Source organism: Ailuropoda melanoleuca, chromosome 4 (assembly GCF_002007445.2).
Source record: "Ailuropoda melanoleuca isolate Jingjing chromosome 4, ASM200744v2, whole genome shotgun sequence".
Classification (NCBI taxonomy): Eukaryota; Metazoa; Chordata; class Mammalia; order Carnivora; family Ursidae; genus Ailuropoda; species Ailuropoda melanoleuca.
Genome location: NC_048221.1, coordinates 9194733 through 9216341, shown reverse-complemented (window position 1 = coordinate 9216341; position 21609 = coordinate 9194733). Strand labels below are relative to the sequence as shown.

General features: G+C 46.9%; 1 protein-coding gene across 1 annotated transcript in view; it reads left to right on the top strand.

The window, feature by feature from the left end:
• The window catches only part of CACNA1A (calcium voltage-gated channel subunit alpha1 A), a 214528-nt gene that overhangs the window by 31645 nt on the left and 161274 nt on the right, over positions 1-21609 (top strand). The window contains exons 3-4 of the mRNA XM_034657160.1: positions 8255-8360; positions 10864-11003. Of these exons, the coding sequence (XP_034513051.1) occupies positions 8255-8360; positions 10864-11003 (246 nt within the window). The remainder of the gene's footprint in view (positions 1-8254; positions 8361-10863; positions 11004-21609) is intronic.

Here is a 21609-nt window from a genome sequence, read left to right as displayed (position 1 = left end):
CTATATCATGTAAGATAATTAACCGTCTTAAAGTGAACAGTTCAGTGGCATTTAGTATATTCACATGGTCCTGTGACCACCACCTCCATCTAGCTACAAAACATTTCCTACCCCTCAAAGGGAAATCCTGTCCCCATGAAGCAGTTGCTGTTGATTTCCTCCCATCCCTCGCCTCCTGGCAAACATGACTCTGCATTTTGTCTTTATTAAGTCACCGATTCTGGGTAGCCAAAAGGTTGAAACAGCCATCCGTAGGTGAATGGTTAAACTAATTGCAGTACATCCACACAATGGAATACTACACAGCCATAAAAATGAACAAAGTACCTGTACACACCCCTACATGGATGGCCCCAAAAACATGATGCTGAATGAAAGATGCCAGACACAAGAGATCCCGTGTTGTATAATTGCATTTGTATGAAATACCTGCAGGAGATTTTTGCAACATTTATTTTGAGCCTGGTATTTGTAGAACAGTTCGTGTACATTCACTGCATCCTGTTTTTGGAATGATTTCAGATTTGAGAGAAGGCTCAGTCAGCCATGAAGGGAGTAGGTGTTGATGGCCTCCAGGGAAGGAAGGGACCAGGACTTAGTTGGGTAAAAAAAGAATAGAAAAGGTTAATACTACTGGTAGGTGTAATTGTCATAATCATAATAATATAAGCATTGATTGCATCATCACAAGGAGATGAACCCCATCTCATGCTTTTATAAGCATGTTAAGTTTTCTTAATATTAAGTTCCATAGCAGGAACCAGAGTAAATAATAACTAAACACACATTTATGGAGTACATACTATATGCCAGGTCCTGTTCTAAGTGTATTGGGTGTGTCCATTCATTCTATTCTCCACAGCCCTATGAGGTGGGCACAAGTTTTTCTATTTTATATATGAGGAAACAGGCTCAGAGAAGGAAACTCTTTTGACCAACGTCAGAACCATGCCTGACCCCCAAACCCTTTTAACTACTCTGCTGTACGATTTCTCTTGTAGGTATTTCCATTTTTCTGAGCAGAAGCATGATCCACCTGCCCTGGATAGACTTATCTCTTCAGAACCAAAGTGTTGAAATTTCTTAGATTATATTAAAAAAAACAGGGGCGCCTGGGTGGCACAGCGGTTAAGCGTCTGTCTGCCTTCGGCTCAGGGCGTGATCCCGGCGTTATGGGATCGAGCCCCACATCAGGCTCCTCTGCTGTGAGCCTGCTTCTTCCTCTCCCACTCCCCCTGCTTGTGTTCCCTCTCTCGCTGGCTGTCTCTATCTCTGTCAAATACATAAATAAAATCTTTAAAAAAAAAAAAACAAATGACACATCACACCTATTTGGTGTCTGGTTTTTAATTTTCTTTTCATTTGATTTTCCTGGTGACATAATGAATCTTTTTTTTTTTTTTTTTGGTCTCTGCTCTAGATGTGAAATATAGGTCTTTATAAATGTCTCAGAGAGTGTTAATACTTGACGCTGGGTTTGCTTGCCCTGCACCAGTCTTTCCACGTCTGGGTGGATGTGAAATTAAGCTTCGCCTCTTGCCGCTGGCCATGGTGCTGAAAAGTTCCCCGGCAGCGCCCAGAGTTGCCCTTGGTTGTATGTTGTCACTGCTAGAATCTCTAGCTGATGCGCTGGTGGAAAGTTCTTTTCTAAGCTTGATTTTTGGTTGGTATGTGCGTTGGAGAGTCGAACCCCATGTCTGAGAACTGAATACCATCTGGATTATTGGAAGTTAAAGTTGTCATTAACATAACCCACTTGGGATGGGCTTATGAGGGCGTGGATTAGCACGTAGTAATTGCCCATTACTACGTTAAATTGTGGCAGTTGGGACTCAGTTGAGGTCTGCTCCATTTGGTCTCATCCATATGGTTAACACCCCAGGTGTACCCCAACTCCAATTTTTAAAGACAAAACTATCCACCTTCTAATAAGGGTAAGCTGCTGAGTGGTCTTTGGGGACCACCAGCTTGCAAGCATGGATCTTGGGGTGAGCGCTAGCTCTTCCAGTATTTCCTGTGTGATCATGAGCAATTTACTTAACCTCTCTGAGCCTTGATCTCCTTATCTGGAAAATGGGGCTTGCAACCCACCTTGTAGAACTGTTGCAAGGAATTCACTGAAACGAGTGTAAAATGCTTAGCACGGTGTCTGCCCAATGAAGCACTCAATAAATGCAGCTGTAATTATGGTTGTTGTGCCTGTTAATGGCCCCATAACAGTTTATCATATTGCCGAGTTAAATGCTGGCGTTTGTTTAGCGAAGCAAGGAGTATGTCCTAAACCCATACGTCTAGGGCCCTGGTACCCCCGCTCTTTTCCTGGTAATTGTGATGAGCATGGAACTAACATGAAAATAAGGTCTGTTTGGCTTCTCTCCACAAGTTTAACTGCTCGGTTGACTCACTGAAGTATCTGTTTCCTCAGAACATCAGGCAGCCCCTATAGCAGAGAAGACGTCTTGATGAGTTAACAAACCTGATTTGATTTTCACAACAACCACAGGAAGTTGGGAATGAGATAGGATGGGGGCACCATAAAGAGAAGAATGAATTACTTAGACATTCTGCAAGGTCTTGCTAAGGGGCTGGAACCATCAGCCATGCCTACTTTGCAAACTGATTTTCCTTGATGTTCTGGATCCCAAGAACAGTCCCTGTTAGCAGATGCAGCCCTTCTTCCTTGGGAAGAATCACTTGGTCATTTCCAGTGTCACACACAGCCCCTTCCTGGGGCCTCTGTGGTCCTGATCAATCTAATTTGGGAGGGGGGGAGTTTTGTGCCTGCAGGGCTGTTTGCTATCCTGACTTCCACAAGCCATTTCAGGAGCCAGCTTTTCCTCCCATCAGGGATGCTTCTCTCCTTTCATCTCTTCTCCCCACACTCCCTCCCCTTGGCCTCTTCGGCTGGCTGATTATTCTGGATCCCGCTGACACAGGTGCTTTCTCCCCGAACCAATCGGGGAGCAGGAAGGCTCAGCTCAGCTAGCAGAGGCATTGCTCACCGCAGCTGTGAGTTAGAACCCAGGCTTTCTAAATTGGGAGGAACAGGCACGACTCAGGGTTGGGCTGAGAAAGCCTCACCTCCCCCTGCCTGGACTACCTTTGACTTCTGCCTGGGGTGAGGCATGGGTTCTTCTTCCATGCCAAGAACCCAGTACCCCATCTTTGTGCCTGTGTGCCGACCACATCAATGCATATTTCAAGAAGTTGATTGTGTTCTTAACGTGCCTACCGAGACTTGGCATGCAACAGAGTGGGGGGAGAGGATGCAAAAACCAGGACCCACCCACCTTTCCTTCCTCATACAGGTGTTTATTGAGCATCTACTATAAAAACAGATGCTCTCTTAGGTGCAGAGAAAAAAGCGGTGAACAAAGTAGACAAAAATCCCTGCTTGCATAGAGCTTACAGTCTGGTAGGGGAGACAGTGAACAAGATGAAGAAGGAAAATAGAGCAGATATTTGACTGGGGACAGGGTCCAAGGAAAAAAATAAGCAGGGCAAGGGGGTAAAGGCCTCACTGGGAATGTGACCTTTGAGTAAAGACTTAAAGGGAGTGAGGGAGGGAACCATGTGGGTCTGTGGGGAAAAAATATTCCAGGAGAGAGAACAGCAGGTACAAAGGCCCTGGGGTGGGACGTACCTGGTGTTTGGGGGAGGCCAGTGTGGCTGCCGCTGAGAGAACATGGGGAGACTGAGGTGATGAGAGCAGGGAGGTGATGAGGGCAGGTCGTACAGGGTCTTGCTGGCTGCTAGGAAGACTGACTTTTCTTCTGAGTGGCATGGGAACCATGGGAAGGCTGTGACTCCTTCCACTTCAGTTAAGCTGGAATTTTCTGCATATTTGTGTCATGCCAATTTGCTCTTATTCCATCAAGATCTCGGATTTCTTACTAGCCCCCTTGCCTGCGTAGGGCCAGAAGACTGGTCCAGGACCCCTGAAGTCTCCTTCTAGGTCAGAATGTGGAGAAGAAAGGGGAGCCCCCACCTCTCTTGAGATGACTCAAAGCCACAATTACCTGGTCTCCTCCTACCCCTGAAATAGATCTAAGGCAAACTTCACTGTGCACACAGATCCCCTGAAGATCTTGCTAAAATGCAGATTCTGACTCAGCAGGTCCGCACGGGGGCCTGAGACTTTGCGTTTCTAAAGGACGCAGCTGATGTGGCCGTTCAGTAGCAAGGGTATGAAGTCAATGTTGCAGATTCCCATGAGAGGCAGGTCTGTGGACTTCGGCAGGGTCCGTGTGTGCGTGGAGGGAGAAGGGTTAATATTTGATAGCCAGTATTGCCATCTTTTTTTTTTTTAAAGATTTTATTTATATATTTGACAGAGAGAGAGACAGCCAGCGAGAGAGGGAACACAAGCAGGGGGAGTGGGAGAGGAAGAAGCAGGCTCATAGTGGAGGAGCCTGATGTGGGGTTCGATCCCATAACGCCGGATCACGCCCTGAGTCCAAGGCAGATGCTTAATGACTGTGCCACCCAGGCGCCCTGAGTATTGGCATCTTTGACAAGAAACAGCAATAAGGTAGGAGTGGGCAGCCTCGTTTCCATTCTTCCCATGCTAAGCCTTCATCACTCTACCTGGAGAGCTCTGGGCCTGAAATCCAGGAGACACTGGGCAATTGAAACCCTGATAATGCAACCCGTAAAAGTGCTGCTTGCTGCCAGTCTTCTGGGACTCTTCCTGGAACCTCAGCTCAAGCCTGATGGAGAGGAAGTCACATCCCAGCTGTTTAGGGACAGGAGGCCACACACCCCCTCCCCCCCAGGAGTGAGCCGGCAGCTCCATACAGAAGTGAGCAAGGAGCTAGTTGGCAGGGAAGGGAAGTGAAATCATCAGATTCAAATCATGGCTTCAGAAGCCTCGGCAAGGGGAGGCCAGGGAAGGGCTTGGCGTTGCTTCTCTGTATACAAATATTGTCTCTTATTTTCTGGGCTGCGGGGTGAGGCAGAATGGCGTATTTGTGCAACACAGCCCAGCTTTGTTCTCTGTGCTCCTAATGACTGTCAGCTCGGAGGCAGGAAGCCAATCAGAGGCGCTCGTCGGCAGGGCCGGCTTTTGTTGGCTCCCCAAATTGCCCTGAGTGTCAGATTTGCTTTTCAGAGTGTGCACGGAGCGCGGCTCAGCTGCTTTCAGCTGGAGGCAAAGGCCGAAGCCGGTGACAAAGAAGGCCTGGTTTTCCTGGTTTGCTCCCAGGTTGTCCATTCCAGACTTTCTTTTCCCACCTGAAAAGTGTGTATGTGCTCCAGCTCCACCAGCCTATAAGATCCCTTGGTTTTATGGAGCTTCCGAAAGGCCAAACCTAACTCTGGGGCCAAAGGACAGAACAAGACAAGTTAGGCTTCCAAAGGAGAAAGCTGGAAGGAGGTCAGGGGTTTAACATGGCCAGGTTCACCGAAACATGCTCTTTGATCCTTCCGCAGAGCAGTGTATTCCCTTGTTCCCTGGGGACACTTAGCAATATCCGGAGGTCACTGCTGGTTGTCGTATGGTTTGGTTGTCGTGACTGGAGAGGAGGAGATGCTGTTTCTCATCACCCCCACCACAGAGAATGACCCGGCCCCAAGTTTCAGTAGTGCTGAGGTGGGGGAGCTCTACTCCAGACTAACCAGTACCTTGTGGCTTTTTCCCCTCTGACACCCACTTCTCTACACCCAGATTGACTGGGGGGAGCCTCTGTGGGTCTGGCAGGGGGACAGGGGACATTCTGGTTCACCAGCTGATCAGCACATCAGGCCCTAATGTCAAGTGAGCAGGACAGACCCTTCCCAAGTGCAGACCCTCCGGCAGGACACCCTGGCGGCCTTGGCCACCCGGAGGAGCGTTCCCAGGATTCGGGAAGGAGTTTGCACCTGGAGGGAGAGGGAATGCCACTTCTGGAAATGGCCACACAGACTACCCCTTCCCTCCATAGGATCTTGAAAGGTCAGCTTCTCAGAGGCCTGCCCTGACCACCATATTATTTTTTTTTTTTGAGGTGAATTTCACATAACAATATTAATCATTCTTTTTTTTTTAAAGATTTTATTTATTTATTCGACAGAGATAGAGACAGCCAGCGAGAGAGGGAACACAAGCAGGGGGAGTGGGAGAGGAAGAAGCAGGCTCCCAGCGAAAGAGCCTGATGTGGGGCTCGATCCCACAACGCCAGGATCATGCCCTGAGCCTAAGGCAGACGCTTAACCGCTGTGCCACCCAGGCGCCCCAATATTAATCATTCTTAAGTGACTAATTCAGTGGCATTTAGTACATTCAGAGTGTTTGTTGTCCATTATCTATCTAGTTCCAAAACATTAGGCAGTCACTCCCCAGCCCCCTCCCCCGGCCCTGGGCAACTGCCCGTCTGCTTTCTGACTCCGGGGATTTGCCTGTCCTAGACTTCTTGCATACACCGAATCATGCAGAGTGTGGCCTTTCGTGTCTGGCTTCTCTCACTCAGCATCATGTTTTGGAGGTTCCTCCACACTGTGCCGTGTACTTCATCTTTACGGCCGAGGAAGATTCCGTTGTCCGGATAGACCACAGTTTGTTCAGCCATTCATCCGCTGAGGGACGGCTGGCGTGTTTCCACCTTTCGGCTGTTTGAACGGTGCTGCTATGAACGTGCGTTTCGGTACCTGCTTTTCAGTTCTCCGGGGTGTATACCGAGGCCATAGAGATTGCAGGATCCTATGGTAATTCCGTGGGTTTGAGGAATCACAGAGGAACTTGAGGAATCACCCAACTATTTTCCACAGAGGCCGCACCATTTTACGTTCCCTCCAGCAATGCACCAAAGTTCCAATTTTTCACATCCTTGCCAACACTTACTGTTTTTTGCGTGTTTTTGGTTTTTTGGTTTTTGTTTTAATTCTAGTGGATGTGGGGTGGTAGCTCATTTGGGTTTGATTTGCAGTTCTCTAACAGCTGAGGATATCGGACGTCTTTGCATATGTTGATTGGCTACTTGAATGTCTTCTTCGGAGAACTATCTGCTCAGGCCAATTGCCCATTATTTAATTGGATTGCCTTTTGTTGTGGAGTGACAAATGTTCTTGATATATTCTGGATGCCAGACTTATCAGATACTTGATTTGCAAATATTTTCTCTCATTCTGTTGGTTGTCTTTTCACTTTCTTGGTGATGCTCTTTGATGTACAAAATTTTTTAATTTTGAGGATGTCCAGTTTGCCCATTTTTTCTTTTGTTGTTCATGATTTTGGTGTCAGATCTGAACACTGTACTGTATTTTTTTTTAAAGATTTACTCGGGGCACCTGGGTGGCACAACGGTTAAGCGTCTGCCTTCGGCTCAGGGCGTGATCCCGGCGTTACGGGATCGAGCCCCACATCAGGCTCCTCCGCTATGAGCCTGCTTCTTCCTCTCCCACTCCCCCTGCTTGTGTTCTCTCTCTCGCTGGCTGTCTCTATCTCTGTCAAATAAATAAATAAAATCTTTTAAAAAAAATAAAAAATAAAGATTTACTCATTTATTATTTAAGAGAGAGAGAGAGCACGTGAGCAAGGGGAGGGGCAGAGAGAGAGGGAGGGAGAAATCTGGAGTAGACCCCCTGCCAAGCACAGAACCTGATGTGGGGCTTAATCTCACAACCCTGAGATCATGACCTGATCCGAAATCAAGAGTTGGATGCTTAACTAATGAGCCACCCAGGTGCCCCTGACCACCCTCCTTTAAATTGCAACCCCAACCTCCTTTCCTGCTTTTTCTCTGCATAGCGCTCACCACCTCGTAACACTCTGTATGCATGGCTATCTCACCGCTCACTTCTCCTCCACGAGGGTAGAGAATTTTTGTTTCTTTTACTGTAAGCTGTGTCCCCAGGGCCCAGAACAGGGCCTGGCACCCAGTAGGTGCTGAATTAATATTTGCTCTATGAATGTTGGAGGTGAGATGGAGGAATAATGTCTACATTTTCCTTAAAAAGTCATCTGCTGGGTCTGTAGAGCAGTGACACTACTCCATAGGACACTCGCATGGGGGATGCATGTTATCATACACTTGCCCAGACCTCCAAATATTCGACACCAAGAATGGAGCGTGATGTAAGCTCTGGACGTTGATTGATAATGATGTGTCAGTGTAAGTTGGTTGATTATAACAAATGCACCACTCTGATGGAGAATGTTGATAATGGGGGGGCTGTGCATGTGTGGGGGCAGGGGGGGTGTGGGGAACCTCTCTACCTTCCGCTGAGTTTTGCTGTGAGCCTAAACAAGCTGGAAAGATTTTCCTTAATTCTTCCATACTCCCTTTGAATATATGATTTTAGCCACCATCATAGCAAACTGCATTGTCCTTGCTCTGGAGCAGCACCTACCTGACGATGACAAGACCCCAATGTCTGAACGACTGGTGAGTGCTGTCTCTCTCGAGGGGTCTCTCTTTCACTTTAGAGGCAAGTTGCCGTGGCTATGGGAGCAGAGGGCAGAGTGGGCTCTCTCTCGAGCCCCCCCACCTGGGAAGCCTAAATTTCACGAGCACCAATAATCTGGAGAGAGAGATGCCTTCACGACTCACACCCCAGACCTGGCAAATCTGATGCTGCGTGGGAGGGCAGTGGGTGACAGGTGTTTACATTGTCCGTAGAAACATCATATGAGAAACAAAATTCTTTTTTTTTTTAAAGATTTTATTTATTTATTTGACAGAGAGAGAGACAGCCAGCGAGAGAGGGAACACAAGCAGGGGGAGTGGGAGAGGAAGAAGCAGGCTCATAGCAGAGGAGCCTGATGTGGGGCTCGATACCAGAACGTTGGGATCACGCCGAGCCAAAGGCAGACGCTTAATGACTGCGCCACCCAGGTGCCCCAAGAAACAAAATTCTTGTGAAAGGTGTTTGACTATACATGGAAATGAAGACAACAGTACAGTGAACCCCTTCATGAACCCCTCACCCAGATTCAACTCTTGTCAAGACTTTGCCTTATTTGTTTCCTCTGTCCCCTTGCATTTCATTGGTTTGTGTTTCCTGGCCAAAATGGTTGAAGGCAAATCCCAGACAACTTACCAGCTCACTGCCATGTACTTGCTTAAGTCTGCATTGCTAAAAGTATGGGCATTTTCTTCCATTACCACAGTGACATTTTTACACCCAACACGACTTACAGTGGTTCCTTGGAACCGTCCAAGACCCAGTCAGGAATCAGATTTTCTCAGAAATAGCATTTTTCAGTCGGTTTGGTCAAACCAGGATCCAAGCAAGGTCTAGATTTTGTTATGTTGCTTAAACCATATATATATATATTTTTTTTAAAGATTTTATTTATTTTTGAGAGAGAGAGAGAGACTGTACAAGCACAATCAGGGGGAGGACAGAGGGAGAAGCAGACTCCCCACTGAGCAGGGAGCCTGACATGGGACTCAATCCCAGGACCCTGGGATCATGACCTGAGCCAAAGGCAGATGCCCAACCGACTGAGCCACCCAGGCATCCCTGCTTAAACCTTTTAAACTAAAGCAGCTGTTTTCCCTCCTGCCCTTGACTTATGGCAGAAACCAGTGCAGTGGCCCTAAAGCATGTCCCACATTCTGATGTTAGCCTGGTTGCTTGTGTATGGTGGCATTTGGCTTGTTCTTCTGTCTTCTGTGTCTCCTGTTATGGATGTCAGCTCTGCGGGACGTACATAGTCCTCATTCAATGTTACTCATTGGTGAAACTCAGCAGAGCTGTAAACTAGCACTAAGATCCTTCTCAATCCCCCTATCCATCCCCAGACCCACTGGTTCCTCTCCTGGCATTCTGCCAGTGTGACAAAGGAGACTTTTTTTCCTTTCTGTCACCTTTTCAGAGCCAGCTGTAATAGTTCAAGTGTAGGCAGAGGGGGATGTAAGAATCCACTCGTTTCTAATCCACAAAGTATAGATGGTTCTCAAGACACCTAACTTTTAATAGGTATGAATTATAACATGTATTCTAAAACATATCACTAACCTATCAAACTTATGATTCCAAGTTTTGGGGGTTTTTTGGGGGGTTTTTTAAAGATGAAGCTAAGTAAAGAGAGTCAGCTGGAAAAATAGGAAGCAAATAGTAGTACCACGGCAAGCTGATAAGGAAAGAATCATGAAGGCAGAAAGGATTGAAGCTTGAGAAACTTCGTAAAAGATTGGAAAACATCCACAGAGGGGCTCTGATGGAGTGGAGCTTTTAGCTTAATTTCAAATATTATAGACTATCAGCTGGAAGCCGGAAACTGTCAGGAGGTTCAGGGAGGAGTTGGGGACCAGGACACTGGCCATTTGCCAGCAAATGCAGAAGTATTTCTCCAGTATTTTAGCAACCTAAATGGCTGTGCTTCCGCATACCAGCTGCGAACCTTCACGAGTGTCAGATCCGGGGGTGAGGGAGGTTGGTGGACAGGGTCCAACCTCAAAGGCCTTGAGGGATGCGTGTGACAAATACACTGAATCAGTGCTTTCCAGTAGAATTCTCCACAGTGATGGAAATGCTCTCCATCTGCGCTGTCTGATATAGCAGTCAGTGGAATGCGGCTAGTGTGTCTGAAGAGCTGAATTCTTATTTTATTTCATTTGAATTAATTTACAGTTAAATAGCCACATGTGACCAGTTTCTGCTATACTGGACACCAGAGATCCAAACAAACAATTCAGTTTGGCCAAGTGATATGTGAGGTTGGCCAGAAGGAAAGAAGGAAGGGGTCTTCTCCGTGCTTCTGTGTCTCTTGCAAAAGCGTTCAGGCAAGAGAACTCTGGAAAGGATGCATTAGGGGGCAGTGAGTGCTGGACGGTAGGAGAGGTGAGGAAAAATGGGTAGAGATCTCTGGGTGGGCCGGGTCCCCAGTCGTGCCACCCTCTGTCCAGCCAAGATCTTGACCTTACCTTCTCTCCCTTCCAGGATGATACAGAACCATACTTCATTGGAATTTTTTGTTTCGAGGCTGGCATTAAAATCATCGCCCTGGGGTTTGCCTTCCATAAAGGCTCTTACTTAAGGAATGGTTGGAACGTGATGGACTTCGTGGTGGTGCTAACAGGGTAAGTGTCAGAGGCTATGTTTCTTAGAATTATCTCGAACTATGAAGACTTTGGAAACATCATGGCAGGTGTGTCCGGGCTGGGCTCGGGAAGGCTGAGGCCCCTGTTCTTCTTCACCCTGCCTCTGCCTTCTTGCTCCCCACCTCCTTACCCTGGCTGCATGTTGCTGCAGATGCTTTGGTTATGATTAGAATAATGGCTTATTAGAGTTGACTGCTTCCAATGAGCTTTGTGTGCGTTCTCTCATTTAATCCTCACAGCAACCCAATGAATTAGGAAATATTAATATTCCCATGCGAACACAGAGAGATCCAAAGCACAGATATGAACTTGCCTAAGATCACCCAGCTAGTGGAACTGGAATTTGAGCCTAAAATTATGTGATTCCAGAACTCAAGTTTTTAACTGTTGTGCATATGTGGTCCTTTTGCCTCACTTGGGGATGCCTTTATTCCAGGTTGGTCTGGATTTCCAACTGGTAAATGTTTGTTGAGGATTTCTGGGTGCAACGGTTTTTGGTAGGGCTGTGGAGAAAACCAAGCTAGATAAGGTACAGTGACTGCCTTTGAAGAGTTTTTGGATCTGTATATGGTGCACCGTAGTTGAAAGGTGAGTGTGTATGCGCTTTCCACCAAGGACCCTTTCTATAAAGTAACACTAGCTGTTATGACAATAGAATAAACTCGGTAACATCTTACACACAACAGAAATTTATTTTTCACTCACTGGAAGTCCAAAACAGTTGTTCCTTGTTGGCAGGGCTCTCTCCAAGCAGTGATTGAGGGAACCCAGGCCCTTGCCACATTGTGGCTCCTCATTGTTGACTCACAGCTTCCGAGAACTCTGTGCTTATCTCCATCAAACCACAGAAGAGAAATGAGCATGCAAAGTGATACTAGGGAGGTTTTATGGGCCTGGCACATGCCTCTTCTTTTCCTATTCTTTTGGCTAGAATTTATTCATATGACACACATCACTGCAGGGGAGGCTGGGGAGAATTAGACTGTGCTTGGAAGGAAAGGAAGGTGGATTTGCTGAGGGGTCCCCTCTTGTCAGGGACCCCAAAGTCCTGTAACAGATGCCAGCATCGACATTACCATTTTGTGCTGATTTCTGGCTCCTCTGCCCACCCACTCCTCTCCTCCAAGCTAAGACTGGCTTGTCTTCCAAGACTCCTATTCATTCCTCATAGTTCCCCTCTGTGGGGTCACAGCTGCCCTCTGTGGGGTCACAGCTGTCCTCTGTGGAGTCATCACAGTTCTCCTCTGGGGTCACAGCTGCCCTCTGTGGGGTCATCACAGTTCTCCTCTGGGGTCACAGCTGTCCTCTGTGGAGCCATAGCTCCCCTCTGTGGGGTCACAGGTCTACTCTGTGGGGTCACAGCTCCCTTGTGTGGGGTCGCAGCTCTCCTCTGTGGAGTCACAGCTGTCCTCTATGGGGTCATAATTCTCTTCTAGGATCAGATTTCTCCTCTAGGCTCTGTTGCTGTTCCGGATCCTGCCTCTCCTGGCAGATGTCATGGGTCTTAGCACCCATGCTGTGTTGGCTGGGCTCCTGCAATTCAGGTTTTCAGCACATTTGTTGTTTCATTGCAATGTTGCTTTTCCCGAAAGGAGCTTTGTCATATGGGGCTGTTTTGGTAGAAGCATTCAGATGTGAGTGGTCTGTTGTGGGGACCCTGGGCTAGCTCTAGTGGGCTTGAGTACTCCTTGAGGGTCCTCTGTTGGTTGTGCCCATAGTCCTGTGGCTTGGGACCTTGGCATGTTCCAAGGACATGTTGTGGTTTTGGGCACCTTTTTCTTACCTTGGTAGGAAACTTCTCTGTGAAACATTCTAATAGCTGACTTTGTTGTTGTTGTTGTTAAAAGTGCATAACAAAGGGGTGCCTGGGTGCCTCAGGCCATGGAGTATCTGACTCTTGATTTTGGCTTGGGTCCTGATCATGGGATCATGGGATCGAGCCCCACATTTGGCTCCACACTCAGTGGGGAGTCTGCTTGAGATTCTCTCTCTCCCTCTGCCCCTCCCCACCACACTCACACTCCCTCCCTCCCTCTCTCTCTCTCTTTAAAAATAAATAAATAAATAAATAAATAAATAAATAAATAAATCTTTTTTTTAAAAAAGTGCATAACAAAATATTTAGACATTCAAAAAGTAGAGAATAATATAACAAATATTCGTGTATTCAAATATTCATTCAATGAATATTTTTTTGTGCACCTATTATGTGCCAGGGTCTGGGACACAGCAGTGAACAAAACAGGTAAAAGTCCCTCCTTTTGTGCAACAGATAGTTAAGTGGTGAAGAAAAACTAAATGAATGAATAAGTGAATGAATAAATATCTAGTGTGTTAGGGGGCAATGAGGGCTACAGAGAAATAATCAATCAGAGAAAGGATGGGACGTGTTATGAGCAGGAGGGCCAGAAACCAGGGAATACTTTATCGGAAAGGCAGTATTTGAATGAAAACCTGAAGGAGGTGAGTGAATGAGCCTTGAGGATAGCTAAAGGAGGACAGTGCCAGGCAGAGGGAATAAATAGCACATGCAAAGGTCCTGAGGCTGGACTGTATCTGGTATGTTTGGTGAGCAGTGAGAAGGCCAGAGTGGCTGGAACAGAGTAAGTGAGGGAGAGAGTGGAAGAGGTGAGGACAGGGAAGTGATGGAAAAGCAGCCTACCATGAAAATGAAATCTTTCTTTTTCTTTTTTTAAGATTTATTTATTTATTGGCAGGGGAGACATAGAGAACTGGTGGCGGGTGGAGGGGCAGAGGGAGAGAGAAACTCAAGCAGACTCCATGCTGAGCGTGGAGCCTGACGTGGGGCTCTATCTGACGATCCTGAGATCATCCCCTGAGCCAAAACCAAGAGTTGGATGCACAACCAACTGAGCCCCCCAGGTGCCCCCAAACGAAACTTTTCTCATACAGTGTAAGTCCCCTATGTTCTCTTCCCTGGCTTTGTTCCTTTCTCTTCCCCATGCAGAAACACTTCCTGAGTTTTGTGTTTATCATTTCCTGTTATGTATTTGCCCTTTTATATATGTGTAAATAAGGGTATAAGGAATACATAGTACCTAGTTTACATTTTGACTACGTAAGAAACATATATGCTGCATTCTGGCACCGTTTTAAGTTTCTCTGTAAGCGTTTCCTTTGACAGCCTTTCTTCTGCACTCCCCGTGAGATTAATGTGATTGACAGGACTAGGTCTCACTCATCCATTTTCCCTGCTGCATAGTATTCTGCAGAAGGAATATTCTACCATGTATTTATCTCTTTGGGTCATTTCCAGCTTTGGGCTATTTTGAACCAAGCTGTCCCCTCACTCTTGCCAGTGGATTTCTCCAGGGCTTCTGCCTGGGAGTGGAACTGCTGAGTGGTGTACTCCACAGCCCGGGCTTCACGAGGCATTGCCAAATGGCTCTGCAAAGTGGCTGTGCCAATTTATACTCCCTGGGGGCTGGCTATTGCTGGCAGGGGCTGGCTTGACCTTGCTGGCAGGAAGAAGCCTTAAAAAAATATCCCTGGTTCTTTATAACATGGTTCTTGGAGCATCCAGAGAAGCGCGTATACCATTCAGCAGGTAGTAAGTCTCAATAGATGGTCATTAAGTTAAAAGGCGGCCGGGTGGTAAGTTAGTTAGCCACTGGGCCATTTGCCTCTGCTCCTTGATTACAACAAGGTGATCTTTTCCCCTAGTTTTTTAACATCTGATAAGGTTCTAGAGGAGAAATTCTTCATTGGAGACAGATAGGTCCTAAGGATGAAAGCCTTAGAATGAATGGGATCCGTGGACCCTCTGAAATTGCATGCAAAAATGACGTGTATCTGTATATTTTTCTGGTCTGTAATTTTCATTAGATTCTCAGGGGGTCCTGCTCCTAACACCGCAAGGAGCCACTGCTGTGTTTCTTTCTTACCCGTTTTCCTATCCCTCTACATTTTTCCTGCCTTCTTTTCTCTTATCTCCCTGTTGCTTCTCCCGTAATCAGCCACCCTTCCTTATTGTCTCCAGTTCTGTCTCCTTCAAATCAAGCACATAGCTCAAATTTCATTACTTCAAATTCCAAGGGGCTGTTTGGTCTCCTGTTGGGCTGTAAGCAAGGAACAGAGAGTAGGGACTGCAAGCCCCACAAACTCAGCCTTCTGTGTGGGGTGGCGCTGCCAGGCAAATGCCGTGTACTTTTCGTTCCGCATTCTAGGGGGAGGGGACCTGAGTGTATGAATCTGACACTGAGATGACATGGCCTTAATAAGCACTTTCTTTTTTTTTTTTTTTTTAAGATTTTATTTATTAATTCGACAGAGATAGAGACAGCCAGCGAGAGAGAGAACACAAGCAGGGGGAGTGGGAGAGGAAGAAGCAGGCTCATAGCAGAGGAGCCTGATGTGGGGCTCGATCCCAGAACGCTGGGATCACGCCCTGAGCCGAAGGCAGATGCTTAACCGCTGTGCCACCCAGGCGCCCCTTAATAAGCACTTTCTGATTAACTCATTGTCTTCTCATATTGCTAAGCAAACCGCAGCATTAAAACACCATTCATTTTTCATGGATTGATAAGGTTCTCACCTTTTTTTTTTTTAAAGATTTTATTTATTTATTCAACAGAGATAGAGACAGCCAGCGAGAGAGGGAACACAAGCAGGGGGAGTGGGAGAGGAAGAAGCAGGCTCATGGCAGAGGAGCCCAATGTGGGGCTCAATCCCGTAACGCCGGATCATGCCCTGAGCCGAAGGCAGACGCTTCACCGCTGTGCCACCCGGGCGCCCCAAGGTTCTCATCTTCTTGTGTAAAGTTTGGCAGAAAATATCGTACCCATGGAGTTTGGTTTGTTCTGTGTAGTTCAAGGCCTCCGAGAAATTCTAACTTTGCAATTTTATCAAACCGCTTTGAAGTGTGCTTCTATTGTATTTGAAGGTCTGATCGTTAAGTTGAAATCGTGTAAGAGGAAGATTTCAGAAGCTTGGCTGTATTTCTGAGATGACAGAGCTTTGACTGTAATGCTCAAATATACGTATAAACATCTGGGAGGTCGAGTAATCCAATTGTGCATGTTAACAAAGGAGACTGTGGACACGACCAGGGTAGGGATGAAGACCGTTTTTTTGTGTTCGCAGGCTTAGCCCTGTACCTGGCCTAGGTGTTCAGTAAAATAAATGGCTGCAAAGCGGGGATACTTCTGAGTATCAGAGTGTTCTGGCAAATGCACTAAGCTGTTTTTGGAGATGGGACCATTGTATTGATATAGTCAAACAGCCCAGGAGTCTATGACAGATACTCTGACATCAGATAAGGCATGGGACAGAGGAACTCTGGGTCCTTGCCAACTCTGACATTTCATGACTCTGTAAAAATGATGGTTCCTTTTTGGAAGGTCCTACCAACTGCCCCAGCCATTGGGAAGTTTTGTTGAGGATCAGAAGTGAGGAAAATACCCAGCCACTCAGGTGACATCAGGAAAGGATGTTGGCTTTGGTTTCATGGCATCACTGAATTTTAGGACTCAATGGACTCTGGCAGGTCCAAACCGTTTATTTCACTCACAAGGGAGTTAAGACACAGAGAGGCTAAGTTGTTTGCCCAAAGTCAAACTTACACTGAGATGGTGGCAAATCAGGAAACTTCCAGAATCTGAAGCTGTGTTCACATCAAGGAGCCTAGAACCCCAGTTTGGGGGCAGTGGGAGTGGTGTAGATGACTAATGCCCCCCACCACACACACTGAGTTTTTGTCATCAGAGCCTTGCCTTTTCCTTCCTTCCATCCCCCAAGTACCCAGCCTGTGGCCCCTTTCCAGAGAGATAGAAAGGGATCCTCAGATAGTAATCCTAGTTCCCCTTTACACAGCTGAAGAAACTGGGCCCAGTAGGGTCATAAGGACTTGACCAGAGTCACAGACCTCACACTGTCTTCCCTTTGATCAATTGAACAACACCTGTCACCACTCTTCACTCTCTCCTCCTTCCTTCACCTCCCATGTTGCTGTTCTGAGTTGCCTGAAAATAAAAACAGCATTCTAAACACAACAACAAAAACAACAACACAGAGTTGGTGCTCTAACTCATGAGACCAACTAACAGCTCCTATAAATACCAGCTGCATTTTATTTTAATGTCTCTCTGCATTAATTTCTTCTCCGGTGGATCAGTCACCCTTGGTTTCAGAAGAGTTCCCTACTATGGCACAAATACTTCTTATCATTCAGAGAGTTTTATCATTGAGAGAACATTGATCTTTTTATTGTTCAGAGCATTTGGTTGTCATGGTATTTGCTGAACCGTGTTCCGCCAGGAACAGCCTCACTTCCTAGCAGTGGGGGTTAGCTTCTCCATCTTGTAATATGGTGACAGTGATAGTAATGATGTTGGCTGCCATGCTTGTTATTCCCATCATTTATTCAGCATTTACTATGTGCCAGCACTATATTAACAATTTTATGTGCATTATCACATTTCAGTTCCACAAACCTTTTTTAGAGATGAATCTGAGGCTCAGAGAGGTCAAGCTACTTGCAAGGGGTCCCCCAGCTAGGACAGGATGGATCAGGATCTCAACCACTCTACTGGGATGGTGCCCTAAAACTAGGATAACCTGAGTTATCCTCAGTTAAGTTCAAAGAGGTATATTCAGCCCAGTATCCTTATACACTTAATACCTGTTATTAATAGCGATGGCAACATTGACAAATTAGAACTTAGAAGGCACTTACAACATGATATACTATACGTGGATGTATCCTCAGTTAATCTTTACAGCCCTCTGAGATAAGTACCACTATTACCCCCACTTTACAGATGAAGAAACTAAGGCTCAAAGAGGCTAAACACCTTGCCCAATGTCACCTACCTCATTAGTGGTAGATCCAGGATTTGAAGTCAGGTCAATCTGGAGCAAGAATCCATATTCTTGTGTCCTACACTGTTTCTTTAAAATAAAATTTACTTTTCTTCCCTATCTTGGACTCCACTGTAGCAGGGGAAAAAATGGGCAAAAGAGATGTCCACAAATGGGAGACTGGCATAGACCAATGATTAAGACCTGGGCTTCAGAGTCGGAGGGAGCTCTGCCAGTGATGAACTCGAGAACGTGCACGGATCCCTCCAAACCTCAGTTTTCTCACCTGGAAAAAGGGATTGTGTCTGCCTCCTCGGGCTGTGGTAGGGATTGGAGAAGGCAACATCGTGGCCGCCACCATGAACCGAGCCTCTGGACTATTCTGAGTTCTTCATAAATGGGAGTTGATGAATTGAAGGAAAGGGAATTAGAACATATTCCTTTGGAGGTGTGTGTAGATCCTGCAAATGCCCCACTCCGTATTTGTCGCACTCGCCTCCGAGTTGACCTGCGATGGGCAGTTCCATGCAAGCTAACCTCTTTGTACCTCCCGTGCTCTCATCTTTCTGCATCTGTGCTGGAGGGTCTTCTCCAGCATCGCAGGAGTTTGTTCAGCCCACATGACAGACGTTTAACACCCCCAGGAGCAGCCCTTAAGCAGTGAGAGCGGCAGTCAGTGTATAAATAGGCCTGGCTTCCCCGTTGCTCAGTGAGAAGATTGGAGGTGTGTTCTACCTCTCAAAGGGCCTTCCACAGAATTGAATTCCAGTTGCTCACGATGATACCCATTCATTAGTGCACCCTTTACTGACTTCTTGCTTTCTAGTTTATCCCTTTTAATTCCACGGATCATCTCCCAAAAGTCCTCGTCTTGGAGCCATAATAGTTAGAAGCCTAGCGGGTTAGAGATTTCAGCACCCTGGACAGCGCACAGCACGCTTCACCAGATAAAGACGTCCTCCTTTCTCCCTCCGCCCCTGACTGGAGTGGGGAGGGGCTGAGTGAGGACCAGATGGCCAGGTGACATTGCTTCCTACTGAGCTTCTTGGCCAGTTTCCTTGTGTGGCTGGAGAAGACCTTGCCATCCATCTCTCAGCAGGTTTAGGGGCTTATTGAGGTCTTGTCCTCTTGAATTGCTATGACAAACACCAGCCTGCCTCCAGTGAGGCATCTGGCCACTGCCTCTACAGTTTGCAGGGCTAAATGACTCCTCTCTTCTCACCAGGGCAGGGAGGCGGCTGCCTGGCGGGCAGAGGAAATCTCAGCGGAACGGGAAGCAAGTGGGTGCCTGGGGCTGAGGCAGAGGCTGCCAAGTGAGAGACACTGTGCTTTGCTTTATGCAGGGAGGAGATACATTGGAGATGCTCTGTTGTGACAGAGGTTGTAGAAATTGGACAGTCCCCTCTCTGGGCAGGACCTGGGCCTGACCCAGAGATGACAAGCCCTCGCCTTTGGTGGGGTCATGTAGTAGTAGAATGGTAAAGCTGAGGTTTGGTGGGCGGGGTCTAGGAAAATCAGAGCCCCATTTTCTTTGACTTCTCTGGCTATAATGAGCCCTTTGGTGATGTCCGCCAATCTCAAAGGTGTAAATACCTTCTGTACTGATGTTCCCCAGACTTAAGTTTTCTGCCCGGAGCTCTCTTGCAGTCCCCACGTGGGGAGGAGTCCATGGACATCTCACACTCAGGATGTCCAAAACTGAACTCCTGTGCCTCCTTCTCATGTCGCTCTTCCTGTCTTTTTACATCATCGGATGGCAGCTCCATCCTTCCAGGGGCTCTGGCTAAAAATCTTGACACCTCCTCCCTCATGGTCCATCCTTTCGAAAATTCTGAAAGTTCTGTCTTCTTCCACCTCCGCTGCCACCACCCGGGCTGAGGCATCATCATCTCTCAGCTGGCTTGTTGGAGCAGGCTGTGCCCAGGTCTCTCCGCGTCTGCCCTCCTCCCCCACAGCCCGTTATCAACACAAGCAGCCAGAAGAATCCTTTTAACACATAAATGAGATCAATCACTCTTCTGCTCACATCTTCCTCGTGGTTCCTGTTTCACTCAGTGTAAAAGCCAAAGTCCTCACCACAGCCCACAAGGTCCTGCATGATCTGCCCCCGTCACTTCCCACCCTCATCGGCAGCCACCCTTGCTCGCTTGGCGCCAGCTGCACGAGGCTCCTCGCTGCTCCTTGAGCACTTCAGGCGCATTTTTCCACCTCAGGGCCTTTGCACTTACAGTGCCCTGTACCTGGTGTGCTCTTCTCAATCCATGTCCTCACCTTGAAGACTTCACACCAATGTCCCCTGGCTCCTTATCTACAATCCCAACACTTCTGACACTTCCTGTCCTCTGTCTTCTATTTAGATTTTTTTGTGTGCACTTGCCGCTTTCTGACAAAGTAGATATTTCACTTTATTTTCTGCCAGTCTCCTCTACTAGGTAAGCTCCCTGCGGACAGGGATTTTGTTTCTTCTGCTCATGGTGCTATGCCCCCATGCCTAGAACAGTGCCAGGCACACAGTAGGTGCTCAATAGGTGTTTTTGACAGAATGACTGAATCGATGGTACTTATAACCTGCCGATGTTGAGGGAATTCTTGGAGTACAATAAATTGAGGCACAGAAGCCCTTGCCAAGTGCCCCTGCATTTCACCTGGTATAGATCTGATCGTGCAATTTTGGAGGGCAGTTGGAAGTGTCACCTTAACTATTATATGTACTGTGGCTATAATAAGCCTGCCCATTGGCAGTGGTCCTGCCCCAGGAATTACGGCGTGTCTCTCAATAGACTAAAACTCCTCTGGAATCACCTTTTTAGCTACTTTGCACCCATAAAGTGGCAAAAGCATGAACAGGTTTGTGTGTGGGGGGGGGTGATATGAGCAGAGGTGTGTTCTCAGGTCTACTGTGTATGGTTGTGCAGGTTGCACACTGAACCAGACAGCTGGAGTATATTTTCTAAGTGTGTAACTTGTCTACATGTAAACTTTCGGAGACATCACAGGCTGAAACGTATCAAATACTTCATGCTCGGGAGTCCCTTCCACACTAAGGAGCTTCGATTTTAGGAGTCATGTTTTTTTTGTGGTACCGAAGAGACACGGTTGGTGCCGAAGCTCCTGGGTTGTTTTGTTTTCGCTGTACACAGGCATATTTGGAGGCCACCCACAGAATTTCAGGACATGAAACTCTGCCAGTAGGAACAGAGGCAGGAAGGAAACCTAAACCCTAAACCTCAGTCCTGCTCTGGGCACTAAAATGTGGCTGGTGCTGCTTTCCTTTTCTTCACATTGGTATGCCAGGGACGTGATGCTGAACCATTATAAGACTGCGTAGACAGGAGGGATCAGACTGAGAGGTCTTTGTAAACTAGGCTGATGAGTTTTGATTCATGGGAAATAGCCCTGAATGTTTTCAAAGCAGAAAGTGCAGAGCGTGTAGCAGAACTGCATTCTATGCAAATCTGACTTATACAAAATCATTGTTATGTAATTGGCACACATAGAAAAAGAAAAAGGATGAATATAATAATTAAATAGTGAGGTCATTCTACCTCTCATTGCATTTAGTGAGTTTTTTCCAGGGAATGAGCATGACATGTTCGTCCTAGAACCCAGTCCATCAGCTAGGAATGTTTTCTCTTCGAGTAACAGAAGAGACATCTAGAAGGGATTTTATCATTAAGTAGATGTTTTTGTTACCTAACTTAGAAATCCACAAATCTGTAAACTGGGATTAGTTGAATGGCTCAGTGATGTCCTCCCACCCACCCAC